The sequence below is a fragment of the Hemitrygon akajei genome, chromosome 24 (genome assembly GCF_048418815.1).
Source record: "Hemitrygon akajei chromosome 24, sHemAka1.3, whole genome shotgun sequence".
Lineage (NCBI taxonomy): Eukaryota > Metazoa > Chordata > Chondrichthyes > Myliobatiformes > Dasyatidae > Hemitrygon > Hemitrygon akajei.
Window position 1 is genome coordinate 58,833,826 of NC_133147.1, and position 15,933 is coordinate 58,849,758.

The 15,933-nt window shown below is 45.2% G+C and overlaps 1 protein-coding gene across 1 annotated transcript in view; it reads right to left on the minus strand.

Moving 5' to 3' along the window:
* Window positions 1-4,401: 4,401 nt before the first annotated feature.
* Window positions 4,402-15,933, minus strand: part of LOC140716087 (uncharacterized) — a 36,632-nt gene continuing 25,100 nt past the window's right edge. The window contains exons 6-9 of the mRNA XM_073028787.1: window positions 14,933-14,998; window positions 14,545-14,602; window positions 14,317-14,435; window positions 4,402-7,383 (exon numbers count right to left, since the gene is read on the minus strand). Of these exons, the coding sequence (XP_072884888.1) occupies window positions 14,345-14,435; window positions 14,545-14,602; window positions 14,933-14,998 (215 nt within the window). The 3' untranslated portion in view covers window positions 4,402-7,383; window positions 14,317-14,344. The remainder of the gene's footprint in view (window positions 7,384-14,316; window positions 14,436-14,544; window positions 14,603-14,932; window positions 14,999-15,933) is intronic.

Consider the following 15,933-nt stretch of genomic DNA (forward strand, 5'->3'; position numbering starts at 1 on the left):
ACTGAAGCTCCTTGTAGTAGTTCAAATGCCGAGGTCATGAGTGGAAGAGGGAATACGGGCGTATTCCAGGCGGCCCCTTGGGGGAGATGTGCAAGGCAAGACATCAATGGTGCAATCATGTTGATGATGACACGGCAGAAAAGTGGCCCGGGACTTACTGAATACAGCCTTGCTGTCCATGTATTCAGGAGGGATGGCACTAAGATTCGGAAATTCCTCCAGGAGGGATTTCTGGGCGTTTAGACAAGGGGATCTGGGCATGGCCCAGGCAGTGAGAGTGACAGAATGGGCTCCACCCTACAATCTTGCAACTGAGCCAGTCAATGTGGGGGTTGTGTTTGAATAACCAGGGATGGCCCAGGCAATGGGAGCTTGAGACGAGTCAATAACATAAAGGGTTAACTGTTCATGATGGTTACCGGATAAACTGAGACTCACTAGGGCCGTGACATGGGTGATTTTAGCCAATCTCTGACCGTTCAAGGTGTTGGTTATTAATGGTGACTGGAGATAGTCCCCACTGGGCAGCCAAGCCAGAATCGATAAAACACCCCTCCGCACCAGAATCGAACAAGGGGGAGACTGCTTGGCGTTGGACATGCCACCCCAGAGAAGCAGGTATGAAAGTGAGTGATGCCGATGAGGGCAGGACAGGGGTCACACTCACCCATACTCCTCATCGTACTGGTGAGCGCTGGCTGTTACCGGGCAGGTGGAGATGAAATGGCCAGGTTGGCCACAGTACAGACAGGAGCGGGTGTTGAATCTCCTTCGTCTTTCAGTCGGCGTCAGGCAGATAGGGTCAACATGCATAGCCTCAGCTCTGGAACAGGAATTGTAGATGGAGGCAAATGGCAGGGCAACGTAGACTGATGAGGAGCTTGGAACTCACCCAGTGCCCCCAGGGACCCTCTGGAACCCAGTCTCTGCAGCACTGCTGAAGGTGAACATCAATACGGATGGCCAAATCCACCAGGGCTTCAAAGGTGGCAGGAAGGACCTGGGTGACCAGATCATCTTTGATGTGTTTGGAGAGGCCATTCAGGAAGCTGTTGTATTGTGCCTCCAAGTTCCAGCCCCTCGAGGTGGCTAGGGTCCAGAACGCTATGGCGTTATCTGATGGAGATCTGTGCCCCTGTTGCATGTGTAGCATTCCATGGGCAGCCTCTCTCCCACGTTTGGAGCGGTCAAACGTTTTTCTTATCTCATCCAAAAATAACTGAAAACTACTGCAGAAAGGTGAGCCTGCCTGCCAGACGGCTGTTCCCCATTCCCTCTTCCGACTGGACAGTTGGGTGATGATGTAGGCTACCTTGGCTCGATCATTTGGAAAGGTTGTTGGTCGTAATTCAATAATGAGGGTGCACTGGGAAGGAAAAGAGCGGCAGGTACCAGACTCAGCTGAGTACTTTTCTGGAAGAGGCAGACGGGGCTTTTGGATGGGAGGAGTGAGCGAGAACATGGAGGACGGGGCAGAAGATGCAGTTGCAGAATGTTGATGGGCGCTCTGGAACAGCTGGAGTGACTGAGTCTGGGCCACAAGGTCAGCTACATTGGCTGAAAGTGACTCCACTGCCCTGAACACGGTCCAGCTGGTTCTGGTGTCTGCCCAGCATCACTCCCTGTTATTCCAGTGCAGCTCTCAGATGGCCAGGGTTGGCTGGATCCATTCTGGCCAGATTGTACTGTCAGGACACTGGATCCAGCAGGGATCCAATCACAGATCCAGTACAGTGATATTAACAAATCACGAGGTGCGAACAAAGTCAGTGTCAAACTTCAGGCAGAGGTCAAAAAGAGAGCAATCCAAAAACCAGCATCGGGAAACAGGCAGAGTCGATATTCAGACGGACAGAATACAGATACAAATGCTGGGCAGGCTCAGGAAAATCCACTGGCTCAATCTGGCAACAAACAGTTGAAAACACAGGACTGAAATACACTGAGCAATAAACAGAGAGGCAGATGATAGGTGGGGCACAATGAGATCCAGGTGGCAGCAATACAGGTGATAATGAGAAGCAGATGAGAGACAGAGTACTCAGTGATATGGGCCGGTGTAGAGCGGGAGCACATGGCAATATAAACCCACAGACTGACATTCAAATACAAATACTTTATTGTCACCAAACAATTGATACTAAAGCGTACAATCATCACAGTGATATTTGTTTCTGCGCTTCGCGCTCCCTGAAGTACAAATCAAAGTAAATATAATAAAAATTTAAATTATAAATCATAATTAGAAAATAGAAAAGGTAAAGTATGGTAGTGCAAGTCAGGTCCAGATCCCGGTCAGGATCCATTCAGCAGTCTTATCACAGTTTGAAAGAAGCTGTTCCCAAATCTGGCTGTACGAATCTTCATGTTCCTGAACCTTCACCCGGAGTGAAGAGGGACAAAAAGTGTGTTGGCTGGGTGGGTCTTGTCCTTGATTATCCTGGCAACACTGCTCCGACAGTGTGTGGAGTAAAGTGAGTCCAAGGATGGAAGATTGGTTTGTGTGATGTGCTGGGCTAGGTTCACAATCTTCTGCAGCTGGGGAGGAACGCAAAAAGAGACAGAGTTCAACTGGAGGAACTGACACTATCCCATACTTACAGTCTCGGTCTCACTCTCCCCATATACACACAGACGTAGTCTCTCTCCCACGCACATGCAGTCTCTCTTTCTCTTCCCCTCACACACAGAGTCTCTCTCTCTCTCTCTCTCACACACACACACACACTTACATACACAGTCTCTGCTTTGCTCTCTGTGTCACTCACACAAACTGACACACTCTCTCTGACACACACTTGCAATCTCTCTCTATCACAAACACTTCCACAGACAGTCTGTCTCTCATACACACACACACACTGAGTCTGACTGTCTCTCTATCTCTCACACAGTCTCTGCCTCTCTCTATCACTCTCTTCTCGGACACAGTCTCTTTCGCACACTTGCACACCCTGTCACACACTCTCTCTCTCTCTCTCACACACACACACACATACTTTCTCTCTCGCTCTCTCTCTGTCACACAAACAGTCTCTGATTCTCCCTCTGCTAATCCCCATCCCCACCCACACCCTCTCTCTCAGATACACAGTTCCCCCCCCCCCCTCTGTCACCCACTCTAATACGCCCAGTCACTGTCTGTCTGTTTCTCTCTGTCACACATACAGTCTCTGTCTCCCCCTCTCTCTCATACACATTGAGACACACAGTCTCTGCCCCCTCTATCTTCCTCTCTCTCTCTCTCTCTCTCTCTCTCTCTCTCACTCACACACACACAGAGTCTCAATCTGTCTCCCACTCATATGCACTTACCCATCTCTGTCTCTGCCATACACATACACATTTACACCCAGTCGTTACCTCTCTCGTTCTCTCACACAGTCTGTCTCACTCTTTCTCTCTCTTAAACACCCAGTCTCTCTTTGTGTCTCACGCACACACACACACACACACGCGTGCGCGCGCACTTTGGACAGGGTGCAGAAGAGGTTCACCTGCATTAGAGGGAAAGCAAGATTTGAGTTGCTTTGGAGAGATGGAAGCTGAAGAGAGACCTGATGGATATTTGAGGATTAGGAGAGCCAGAGATATAGTATAGATAAATGTATGGTTCCTTAAGGTTTTTTAGCTGGGGGTTGTAGTGGGGATAATTTCCCATTGCCCATTAAATCCTCCCAATGGCGTGCATGTCAAATAGGCTGCGTGGTCTATTTGATGGATACACAGTTAATACACTATTAAAATAAATGGGGAGGAGTGTACTGTATAGCCTACATTATAATAAGGGACTACTTTATGTTTTAGTAACACATCGTTGCATGTGCTATTAGGCGCGTATTGATCTTTATATGTGTGTCCAAGTTCAGACTCTACCAGTAAAGAACCATTAAACGTAGTTCCCATCTCCAGCATTTTTATTAATAACACAGTTGACTAAACAGATTTTTGATAATCTAATATATAATTAAATTAGAAAATTATAAAATAATATTTGATTATTTTAATATTACTGAAATATTAGATACGTAACGTATCCTCTGATATTATTGGTGTGTTCACTTTCATAATTCATCTTTTCCCTCCTTGTGGCTTTTTAGTTGCCTTCTTTTGGGTTTTAAAAGCTTCCCAATCATCTGACTTCCCATCATTTTTGTTTGATTATATGCCCTCTTTTGCTTGTATGTTGGCTTTGACTTCCCTTGTCAGCCACGATTGTGTCACCTTGCCTTTAGAGTACTTATTCTTCATTGGGATGTATTTACCCTGTGCTTTCAAACAGCAGGATGAATTCTATCATAGTAATACATACCGCTTAGTAGGTTCATAAGTCACACAGATACGATCAGGTGACGCAAGCTTAATCAAAGAAAATTTAATATTTAAGTGTGTACAATCATTAGCCACAAGAAAATAAAGTACAATAAAATTTTGAAGAACTGTCCATAACAAACATTGTCTCCCTTCCAGCTTAAAATCAGAACATTTCGCAAGTTGGGCTGGAAGGGCCTGTGACTGTGCTGTACCTCAAAATAAAAATTAATAACTTGTATATGCAGTCCAAACATTATCTACGATCTGAGGGATTGGCCCCAAGATGGGTGGATAGGTTTGGTCTTCACACCACCACAGTTAATACCAGTGGACGGGCTCAGAGGCCTTCCCCAGGTGTTGAATGGGTTCCCTTCCCGGGTGCTGTCTCTGAACCAAATTCTCCTCACATTAGAAATATCCACTTACACCAGCTGCCTGTGCAAGTTAATTTCATCATACTCCTGACACTGGCCAGAATGGAACATGTACCATATCCATACATTAATCATACCGTGACACTTAATTAATATTAATTATTATTATATTTTAAATGCACTTTTAAAATATAGATGAGAATTTGGGATAAGGCAGACGAACCGTGGGTCAGGTCACCTATAACCATGGGAACCTTCTGTGTCTCCAGAGGTTTGTGACATCTCTGAATGTGAAGCCACATCACGTCCAGCCTGACCCCAACCACCCATTTACACCAATCCTACTTACCGGTAATTTCTGTTCTTTACTGGGGAGGGACAGCACAGGAACAGTCCATTCATCCCATCAAGTCCATTCCAACCCCTTTACACAGCTCCTCATTCCGGTTCTTCACGTCAATCAACTGCCTACCTACAGATTCTACCCCCTCAGCCACAGCCCAGAGATGGGGCGGGCACCTACAGCATCTCATTGGCCCACAGGCTCAGCACAGTTTCTGGGGTGGTGGGAGGCAATCAGAGGAGAAGACCCACAGGGAGGATGGGTAGAGTTTCCGACTCTCACACTCACACACATGCAGAGAGGGCATGGCGGAGGCAGGGATCAGTTTAGGGGTAGCCAGCGGGTAAACACTCTGCCTGAAGGGTTGTCCTTAAAGGGGAGGGGGTGGCAGGGTGGATAAAAAACAAAGAGGCTCCCACCACCCAGGGACAAGCGCCCCTCTCGTTCCCCAAGACTCCTGTGAGCTCAGGCTATGCAAGTCTTTTTTTAATCAACATATTTTGTATTACAAATTCCTTTCAACATGAAGACCTTTACTGGAATGCATGACTACTTAACAGATGGAAAGCAAAATTCAATCTTCTTGACAATACAGCTGAGGTTACCACATAGAGAGAGAGGAGAAACTTACAATGTTCACTCAGCCGGTTGGGTCTTAAAGTCAGGCATAGCAAAGCAAATCAAAGATATTAATTGATTAATGATGCCTTTCACTTATTTCAATGGGAAGCAAGTTGCCTTGATTCAGAACACCTTGAGCTTGCTGCATAAACATCATGACAATATTAATTAATAAATGACCTAAAAGATGTTTTTTTATTTTTTTAAAGTTTTTTATTCTTTTTTCCCCAGAAACAAACAACAACCAAAATACAGCTCATCCCCAAAAACCACGACCATAACAAAATCAAATTAAATATTGAGCAGCAAAAGGGAGAATAACATAAAGGCAAAAGTAAACATACACAGCAGAGGGGCACCATGCCAAATAGACCTGAGTCTCACCCCGTAAGAAAGTCCAATACAGGGACACATATCCTTTCAAAGATGTCCCCTCTGTCCTCATTGCATAGTCTGAGTCTCTCCAAATGTAAAGTGTTTGCCGGTTTTCTCAGCCATAGATCGTACATTTGCATAGAACCACATTTCTATAGCATCCCATAAGCCTCAGCAAAACAGTGAACAGTACTTCTCCAGTATGCATAAAGCTTACAACATGACCAGAATGAATGTGACAAGTTACTGTTCTCAGATTTACATCTACTACAAATTGGTGAAACATCGAGATAGAAGCTGTGCAACTTTTCTTTGGAATAATGGAGTCTATGTATTGTATCAAACTGTATAAGTCTGTGTCTGATGTTGACCGAACAATCATGTATACAGGATATTCAAGTCTTCCCTGAGCTGGAAACAGAAGAGAACTCTCCCTTCTCTCACTCCACGTGAGATACGCACCGCAACGCTGACAAACTAACCCCCAAGAGTCTGGAGTGATGCAACCCTGCCGGCCTTTCCTGCTCATCCCTTTAAGCATCGACACTGCCCCCGTCTTGGTGGATGTTCCCTTTCATAAAGTTCTCTGCTCCTTGATTGCCAACAGTTAAAAAAAAATGATTTGCCGTGCATTTAGCTATTGGTGGTGGTGGAGGAGGGGGATGGAAGAAAAGTCATAAGTCTGGAGAAATCTATTAAGTCATATACTTTATATCCCTACTCACTTATAGAATCTGGTGAAGGGAGAATTAATCATATGTAACTATAGGTGTATCAGGAACAACATTAGTGTAGTCTCCTTGATACAATACAAATTTAAGCATTGCTGTAATGCCCAATAGATTCACTCCATTGGTAATAAGACACACCAACCACATATCTGAAACAGATTATGCAGGACTATTGTGTCATATTTAAATACTTGAACTGTAATGCATATTGGATCTATTACACTGTATATCGATCCTTAAACCCAAATATCCTATTCAGTAGAATATTCTGGAATAACATATCTGATAAATACAACATACAAAATACAAAGGCCAAGGAATCCACTCCATTGGACAGAGATACTTATATAACAAAATAATCTTATATTAGAAATGCTCCTGGTATTTTCTCCGAGACAGATGCCTGGGACATCGATGTCAATGTGGGATCCTGTCATTTTGTACGCTTCCCCTCCACACTATCTGCGACATGCGTCAACTCCATCCCGAGTCCATCGCGGAAGGGTTTGCCATCACAGAAACAGGTGGCTGACATTGTGATAGGGAAGTGGGGTAGTAGAGACGATGCTGGTCAGGGACAATGTTGTCAGATGGTGAGATTTCATTGGAAGAAAGACAGATTGAGCTGCAGACAGTAATATTTGATGGTTAGGCAGAGTTAGCAAGAATTCAATACATTTGTCTAATATACTAGTGAAATTAAGATGGGGAGGGTGGGTCAGGTGACATAGCAGATGTAGTCTATTCAGATTTTCAGAATGTATTCAAAAAATTCCAACAGAGGTTAGGGCTCAGAAGGCATATGCTATGCTTCCCTTTATTAGTCAAGACACTGAGATGAAGAGTCAGCAAGTTATATAGCAAGTGAACTATCTACCAGGCTCGAGGACAGCTTCTACCATGCCTTTTGAATGAACCCCTTGTATTTGTCCTGGGCCTCAATCTACTTCATTGTTACCCTGACACCTATTGTCAGAATTAAAATCAGATTTAATATTACTGGCATATGTCGTAAAATTTGTTGTTTTGCTGTAGCAGTAGAATGCAATACATAATAATAAAAATAGCAATTACAATGAGTATACGGAAAAAGAAACCAGTAGTGCCAAAAAAAGGATAAAATGAGGAAGTGTTCAGGAGTACATTGTCCATTCAAAACTCTGATGGCAGAGGATACCGCTTATTTGAGTCATTGCCTTTTGAAAATGTCCTGGATACTGGGGAGGCTAGTGCCCATGATAGAACTAACAGAGTTTACAACTTTCTGCAGCTTTTTTCAATCCTGTGCAGTGGCCCCTCCAGAGCAGACAGTGATGCAACCTGCGAGAAAGCTCTACATGGTACATCTGCAGAAATTTGCAAGTGTGTTTGGTGACTTACTAACTCCCTTCAAACTCCAAAAGAAATATAGCACCAGAGAAAGCACCCTGTCTGGATACATCGCGGTTTGTCAAGCCAACTGCTCTGCCCGTGACCAGACACTACAGAGAGTTGTGCTCACAGTGCAGTACATCATGGGAATCAGCCCCTCTTCCACTGGCTCTGTCAACACTTCCCGTTACCTTAGTGAGGCAGCCAGCATAATCAAAGAGCCCACTTACCCTGACATTCTCTCCTCTCCCTCTCCCATTGGGCAAAAGATACAAAACCCGGAAAGCACGTACCACCATGCTCAAGAACGGATTCTACCCCACTGTTATCAGATTACTCAATAGTCACCTGGATAAACTCCTGACTTCACAATCTACTCCATCGTGGCTCTTGAACCTCACTGCCTGCCTGCACGACACTTTGTCTGTAACGGTAATACTTTATATACCTTCTGTTGTTCCTTTGCCTTGTACTACCTCATTGCACTGTTGTAATGAAATTACATAGAACAGTACAGCAGAGAACAGGCCCTTTGGCCCACAATGCTGTGCAAACCCTTAAACCCTGCCTCCCATATAAACCCCCACCTTAAATTTCTCCATATACCTGTATGGATAGCATGCAAAACAAACATTTTCACCATTATTTCGTATATCTGATGTTGGAATCCTTTTTTTAATGCTGAGGTATTAGTTTGTACTTTTAATCATATAATCATATGTAACAATCACAGCACGGAAACAGGCCATTCCGGCCCTCCTAGTCCGTGCTGAACTCTTAATCTCACCTAGTCCCACCTACCCACACTCAGCCCATAACCCTCCACTCCTTTCCTGTCCATATACCTATCCAATTTTACCTTAAATGACACAACTGAACTGGCCTCTACTACTTCTACAGGAAGCTCATTCCACACAGCTATCACTCTCTGAGTAAAGAAATACCCCCTCGTGTTTCCCTTAAACTTTTGCCCCCTAACTCTCAAATCATGTCCTCTCGTTTGAATCTCCCCTACTCTCAATGGAAACAGCCTATTCACGTCAACTCTATCTATCCCTCTCAACATTTTAAATACCTTGATCAAATCCCCCCTCAACCTTCTACGCTCCAATGAATAGAGACCTAACTTGTTCAACCTTTCTCTGTAACTTAAGTGCTGAAACCCAGGTAACATCCTAGTAAATCGTCTCTGCACTCTCTCTAATTTATTGATATCTTTCCTATAATTCGGTGACCAGAACTGTACACAATATTCCAAATTTGGCCTTACCAATGCCTTGTACAATTTTAACATTACACCCCAACTTCTGTACTCAATGCTCTGATTTATAAAGGCCAGCGTTCCAAAAGCCTTCTTCACCACCCTATCTACATGAGACTCCACCTTCAGGCAACTATGCACTGTTATTCCTAGATCTCTCTGTTCCACTGCATTCCTCAATGCCCTACCATTTACCCTGTATGTTCTATTTGGATTATTCCTGCCAAAATGTAGAACCTCACACTTCTCAGCATTAAACTCCATCTGCCAACGTTCAGCCCATTCTTCTAACTGGCATAAATCTCCCTGCAAGCTTTGAAAACCCACCTCATTATCCACACCACCTCCTACCTTAGTATCATCAGCATACTTACTAATCCAATTTACCACCCCATCATCCAGATCATTTATGTATATTACAAACAACATTGGGCCCAAAACAGATCCCTGAGGCACCCCGCTAGTCACCGGCCTCCATCCCGATAAACAATTATCCACCACTACTCTCTGGCATCTCCCATTTAGCCACTGTTGAATCCATTTTATTACTCCAGCATTAATACCTAACGACTGAACCTTCTTAACTAACCTTCCATGTGGAACTTTGTCAAAGGCCTTGCTGGTCCATATAGACTACATCCACTGCCTTACCCTCGTCAACATTCCTCATAACTACTTCAAAAAATTCAATAAGGTTTGTCAAACATGACCTTCCATGCACAAATCCATGCTGGCTACTCCTAATCAGATCCTGTCCAGCCAGATAATTATAAATACTATCTCTAAGAATACTTTCCATTAATTTACCCACCACTGATGTCAAACTGACAGGTCTATAATTGCCAGGCTTACTTCTAGAACCCTTTTTAAACAATGGAACCACATGAGCAATACGCCAATCCTCCGGCACAATCCCCGTTTCTAATGACATCTGAAAGATCTCCATCAGAGCTCCTGCTATCTCTACACAAACTTCCCTCAAGGTCCTGGGGAATATCCGGTCAGGACCCGAAGATTTATCCACTTTTAAATTTCTTAAAAGCGCCAGTACTTCCACCTCTTTAATTGTCATAGGTTCCATAACTTCCTTACTTGTTTCCCACACCTTACACCATTCAATATCCTTCTCCTTAGTGAATACCGAAGAGAAGAAATCGTTCAAAATCTCTCCCATCTCCCTCGGCTCCACACATAGCTGACCACCCTGATTCTCTAAGGGACCAATTTTATCCCTCACTATCCTCTTGCTTTTAATATAACTGTAGAAGCCTTTCGGATTTACTTCCACCTTATTTGCCAAACCAAACTCGTAACTTCTTTTAGCTTTTCTAATCTCTTTCTTAAGTTTCCTTTTACATTCTTTATATTCCTCGAGCAATTCCTTTACTCCATGCTGCCTATATCTATTATAGACATCCCTCTTTTTTCGAACCAAGTTTCTAATATCCCTTGAAAACCATGGCGCTTTCAAACCTTTAACCTTTCCTTTCAACCGAACAGGAACAAAAAGATTCTGTACCCTCATAATTTCACCCTTAAATGACCTCCATTTCTCTATTACATCCTTCCCATAAAACAACTTGACCCAATCCACTCTCTCTAAATCCCTGCGCATCTCCTCAAAGTTAGCCTTTCTCCAATCAAAAATCTCAACTCTAGGTCCAGTCCTGTCCTTCTCCATAATTATATTGAAGCTAATGCTATTGTGATCACTGGACCCGAAGTGCTCCCCAACACATACATCTGTCAGCTGACCTATCGCATTCCCTAACAGGAGATCCAACACTGCCCCATCTCTAGTCGGTACTTCTATGTATTGTTGCAAAAAACTATCCTGCACACATTTCACAAACTCTAAACCATCCAGCCCTTTTACAGAATGAGCTTCCCAATCTATGTGTGGAAAATTAAAATCTCCCACAATCACCACCTTGTGTTTACTACAAATATCTGCTATCTCCTTACACATTTGCTCTTCCAACTCACGTTCCCCATTAGGTGGCCTATAATACACTCCTATCAGTGTTACTACACCTTTCCCATTCCTCAATTCCACCCAAATAGCCTCCCTAGAGGAGCTCTCTAATCTATCCTTCCAAAGCACCGCCATAAGATTTTCTCGGACAAGCAATGCAACACCTCCTCCTCTGGCCCCTCCTACACTATCACACCTGAAGCAACTAAATCCAGGAATATTTAGTTGCCAATCACACCCTTCCTGCAACCATGTTTCACTAATAGCTACAACATCATAATTCCAGGTATCAATCCACACTTTAAGCTCATCCACCTTTCTTACAATGCTCCTAGCATTAAAATAGATACATTTAAGATACTCTCCACCTCCTCCTCTCTTTTCATCCCTAGCAATGCATTCAAATTTATTATCCTTTTCTTTCTTCTCCCCTACAACTTCGGGCTGAGCGCATCCCTTCTCCATCACCTGCCTTTCCTCCCTCACACACTGTCTACTTACTTGCTCTACTGGTGAACTAACCTCCTCTCCCATAGTTTCCTCAAATTGATTTCCGCCCCCCCATCTTACTAGTCTAAAGTCTGTCCTGTAGCCCTAGCAAACTTCCCCGCTAGGATATTGGTCCCCCCAGGATTCAAGTGTAACCCGTCCTTCTTGAACAGGTCACGCCTGCCCCAGAAGAGGTCCCAATGATCCAGAAACTTGAATCCCTGCCCCCTGCTCCAATCCCTCAACCACGCATTCATCCTCCACCTTATTCCATTCCTACTCTCACTGTCGCGTGGCACAGGCAGTAATCCCGAGATTACTACCTTTGTGGTCCTTCTTCTTAACTGCCTTCCTAACTCCCTATACTCTCGTTTCAGGACCTCTTCCCCTTTCCTACCTATGTCATTGGTACCTACATGTACCACGACCTCTGGCTCCTCACCCTCCCACTTCAGGATATCTTGGACGTGATCAGAAACGTCCCGGACCCTGGCACCAGGGAGGCAAACTACCATCTGGGACTCCCGATCACTTCCACAGAACCGCCTGTCTGAACCCCTGACTATCGAGTCCCCTTTTACTATGGTCCTCTTTCTTCTATCCCTACCCTTCTGAGCTACAGGGCCGTCCTCTGTGCCGGAGGCCCGGCCACTGTCACTTCCTCCAGGTAGGCTGTCCCCCCCAACAGTACTCAAACATGAGTACTTATTGTCAAGGGGTACAGTCACTGGGGTACTCTCTAGTACCTGCCCCTTCCCCTTCCTGACTGTGACCCACCTATCTGCCTCCCGAGGCCCCGGAGTGACCACCTGCCTGTAACTCCTCTCTATCACCTCCTCACTCTCCCTGACCAGGCGAAGGTCATCGAGCTGCAGCTCCAGTTCCCTAACTCGGTCCCTCAGGAGCTGCAGTTCGACACACCTGGCGCAGATGTGGACGTCTGGGAGGCTCAGAGACTCCAGGACCTCCCACATCCGACACCGAGAACAACAAGCTGCCCTCACACTCATACTTCCCGAATAACTGAAAATAACAAGGAGAACTAAAAGATAAGCCTACTGTGCCCTCTTCCACCTAAGCCCTCTGAGCTCAAGCCCTACACTCTGCTCCCAGCTCACTCCGCTGCCCGCAAACAAAGCTGCCCGCTGCTTAAGGCTGCGTTCTTTTTATATCTTCCCTCCTTCCCAGGCCTCCTTCACGCACCTGCGCAGTCCCGCCTCTCAGAACTCCGATCTGAGAAGCAATTTGAAAATGGCCGCCGCCGCACTTCTTCTCAAAGCCTCGCTGTCCTCTTCCAAAAGAGGAAGATGCAAAACTTTTCACAAAATCTGATGTTTTTCTCCACCTACTGGGCCAAAAGCAATATAGCAGCTACATTCCTTTTCGTTTTCCACTGGCTAAGTATTAGCACATGCCTTAATTGGCTTTTTACTTTGTCAGGAATGACTTTGAGCTCATAGGACTAGATGTTTCAATCCTATGATAAACACCTGTTAACTCAGGTCATAGCATAGAGATCTTGAGGTGGGGCTTGGTGGGTGGCAGATGCTTCCCAGGGGTCATCAGGTGGGCAACCCCCTTCTTAGATGCCTTAGCTTAAGTAAACAGTGCCAGCCTCTGCATTTTCTCCATCTTCGTCTTGGCCTCAGTCTGCTCTTTAGTTCACATGCTCTGTATCTGTTCCTTTGTCTGAACTTTAAAATAAACGATCGTAAAACAATGCATTTTCACATTGTGGGACTCCAAAAAAAAATCACCAGATCCTACATTGACAATAATAAATTGATCTGCCGATTGACTGATTACTTACAGTCAGTGGCCGCTTTATTAACTACACCTGTACACCTGCTTGTCAACGCAAACTTCCAATCTGCCAATCCTGTGGCAGCAACTCAATGCATAAAAGCGTGCAGACATTCAGTTGTTGTTCAGACCAAGCATCAGAATGGGGGAGGAAATGTGATCTAAGTGAATTTCACCACTGGAGCCAAACGGCATGGTTTGAGTAACTCAGGAACTGCTGTTCTCCTGGGATTTTCACGCACAACAGTCTCTAAAAGTTTACAGAGAATGGTGTAGAAAAAATAAAATATCCAGTGAGTGGCAGTTCTGTGGGTGAAAACACTTTGTTAACGAGAGAGGTCAGAGGAGAATGGCCAGACCGGTTCAAACTGACAGGAAGGTGACAGTAGCTTATATGGTGCTGTGCAGAAGAACTTTGAAGTGGATGGGCTACAGCAGCAGAAGACTACGGATATGCCCTCAGTAGCCTCTTTATTAGATACAGGAGCCACATAAAGATGGTGGGGTGGGGACTGAGTGGGAGAGGGACAGGGGGATGGGGATGAGGGACAGGGGTGAGGGTTAGAGTGACAGTGGGAGGTGGGGAAAGATGCCTAAGCTGGGAGCTGGGTGGGTGGGCAGCAGCAGAGGGATTAGTCTGGTTACTCAGTCTTCCCTACCTGGAACAAGATGTCTCGCCGTTAGTGGCTAAACAACCTCCGGGAGATCAGAGAGTCTCTGTGATCGAGAGAATTCCTTCTGTTGGCAGCAACTTCGAAACCAGTGTTTGATCTTTTCTCTGCGTGGAGAGAGAGGACATAGTCAGGTGCAGAACATCCAAGGTGCAGATGGGGGAGGGGGGGTTGACGAGGGGAGCATGACCGAGTAGGAGAGGGGATGAGATTTACCTGTTGGCAACAGTCATCAAGACCAGCACGATAAAGATCACGAATCCCAAAGGAATTCCTGCAGGGAACAAAATCAAAATCTATCAGCGGCAGTAAACTCTTTAACAGAACAGAGGGAGGGAGGTGGCAGAGGTGAGAATGGTGAATAGATGGAGGAGTGGGGGAAGAGACGGATGGTGGTGTGGGTGGGGGGTGGGAAATGCAAACAGGTGGGAGGGAGAGGAATGGCTGGGGAGTGGTGGAGAAAGAATGACAGTGGGTGGGTGGAGAGTGGAACGACAGACGGGGAGGGTTAGAGGGATGATGGAAGGAGGGGGTGGGAGGAGTGTATAGAGGGACTTACACTTGTAAACCAGAACTACAAACAATAATCCAAGTACAGTCTCACCAAGTGTAAAGCGATTTCTTGATGACTTTTTGCCCTTGTTGGTATTGCTTTTGTGATTTTCTATCCCTGGGGAGAGAAGCAGAGATACGATCGGCAGTGATTATTCTCCACTGTCCCGGAGCCCTCTTCCAAAGGCACTCCGACTATCCCTCAGTGGGACAGTCCCATAACCCTCAATGTCCCCAAACATGCCAGACCCGCTGCTTCGGGAGGTTAAAGCTCAACTTTTCAGCGGTGGACACAACCTGGTTGTTTGCAGACACGGCCTGCCTCGCTTCCCCCCACATCCCTGCTCTTAAATTCAATTCCTCAAGCAATGAAGACAACATTCCATTTGCCTTCTTGAGAGCCTGCTGCACCTGAACACCAACCTTTTGTGATTCGTGCACAAGCACTGCCAAATCCCTCTGCATGGCAGCATGCTGCAATTTTTTACCATTTAAATAATAATCCACTCTTTCATTTTTCCTCCCAAAGTGGATGACCTCTCATTTACCAACATTGTACTCCATCTGTCATCTCCTTGCTCACTCCCTTAACCTCTCTATATTTCTCTGCAGACTCTCCATATCTTCTACACAATTTGCTTTTCCACTCAATTTAGTATCATCAGCAAACTTAGATACACTACACTCAGTCCCCTCTTCCAGATCGTTAGTGAACATATATCATGAACAATTGCAGGCCCAGAACCGAACACTGTGGCACACTGCTCACCACTGATTGCCAACCAGAGTAACGCCCATGTATCCCAACTCTCAGCTTTCTATTAGTCACCAATCCTCTATCCATGCTAATACCTCACCCTCACCTGTATGCATCCTTATCTTACGGTTAAGTCTTTTATGTGGCACCTCATCGAAAGCCTTATGGAAATCCAGGTAAAATAACACTCACCTGTTCCCCTCTGTCCACCACTTCCTCAGCACTACCTACTCCTCCCCTCATCATATCATCCGTAAACTTTTTCACAAAGCCATCAATTCCATTATCCAAATAAC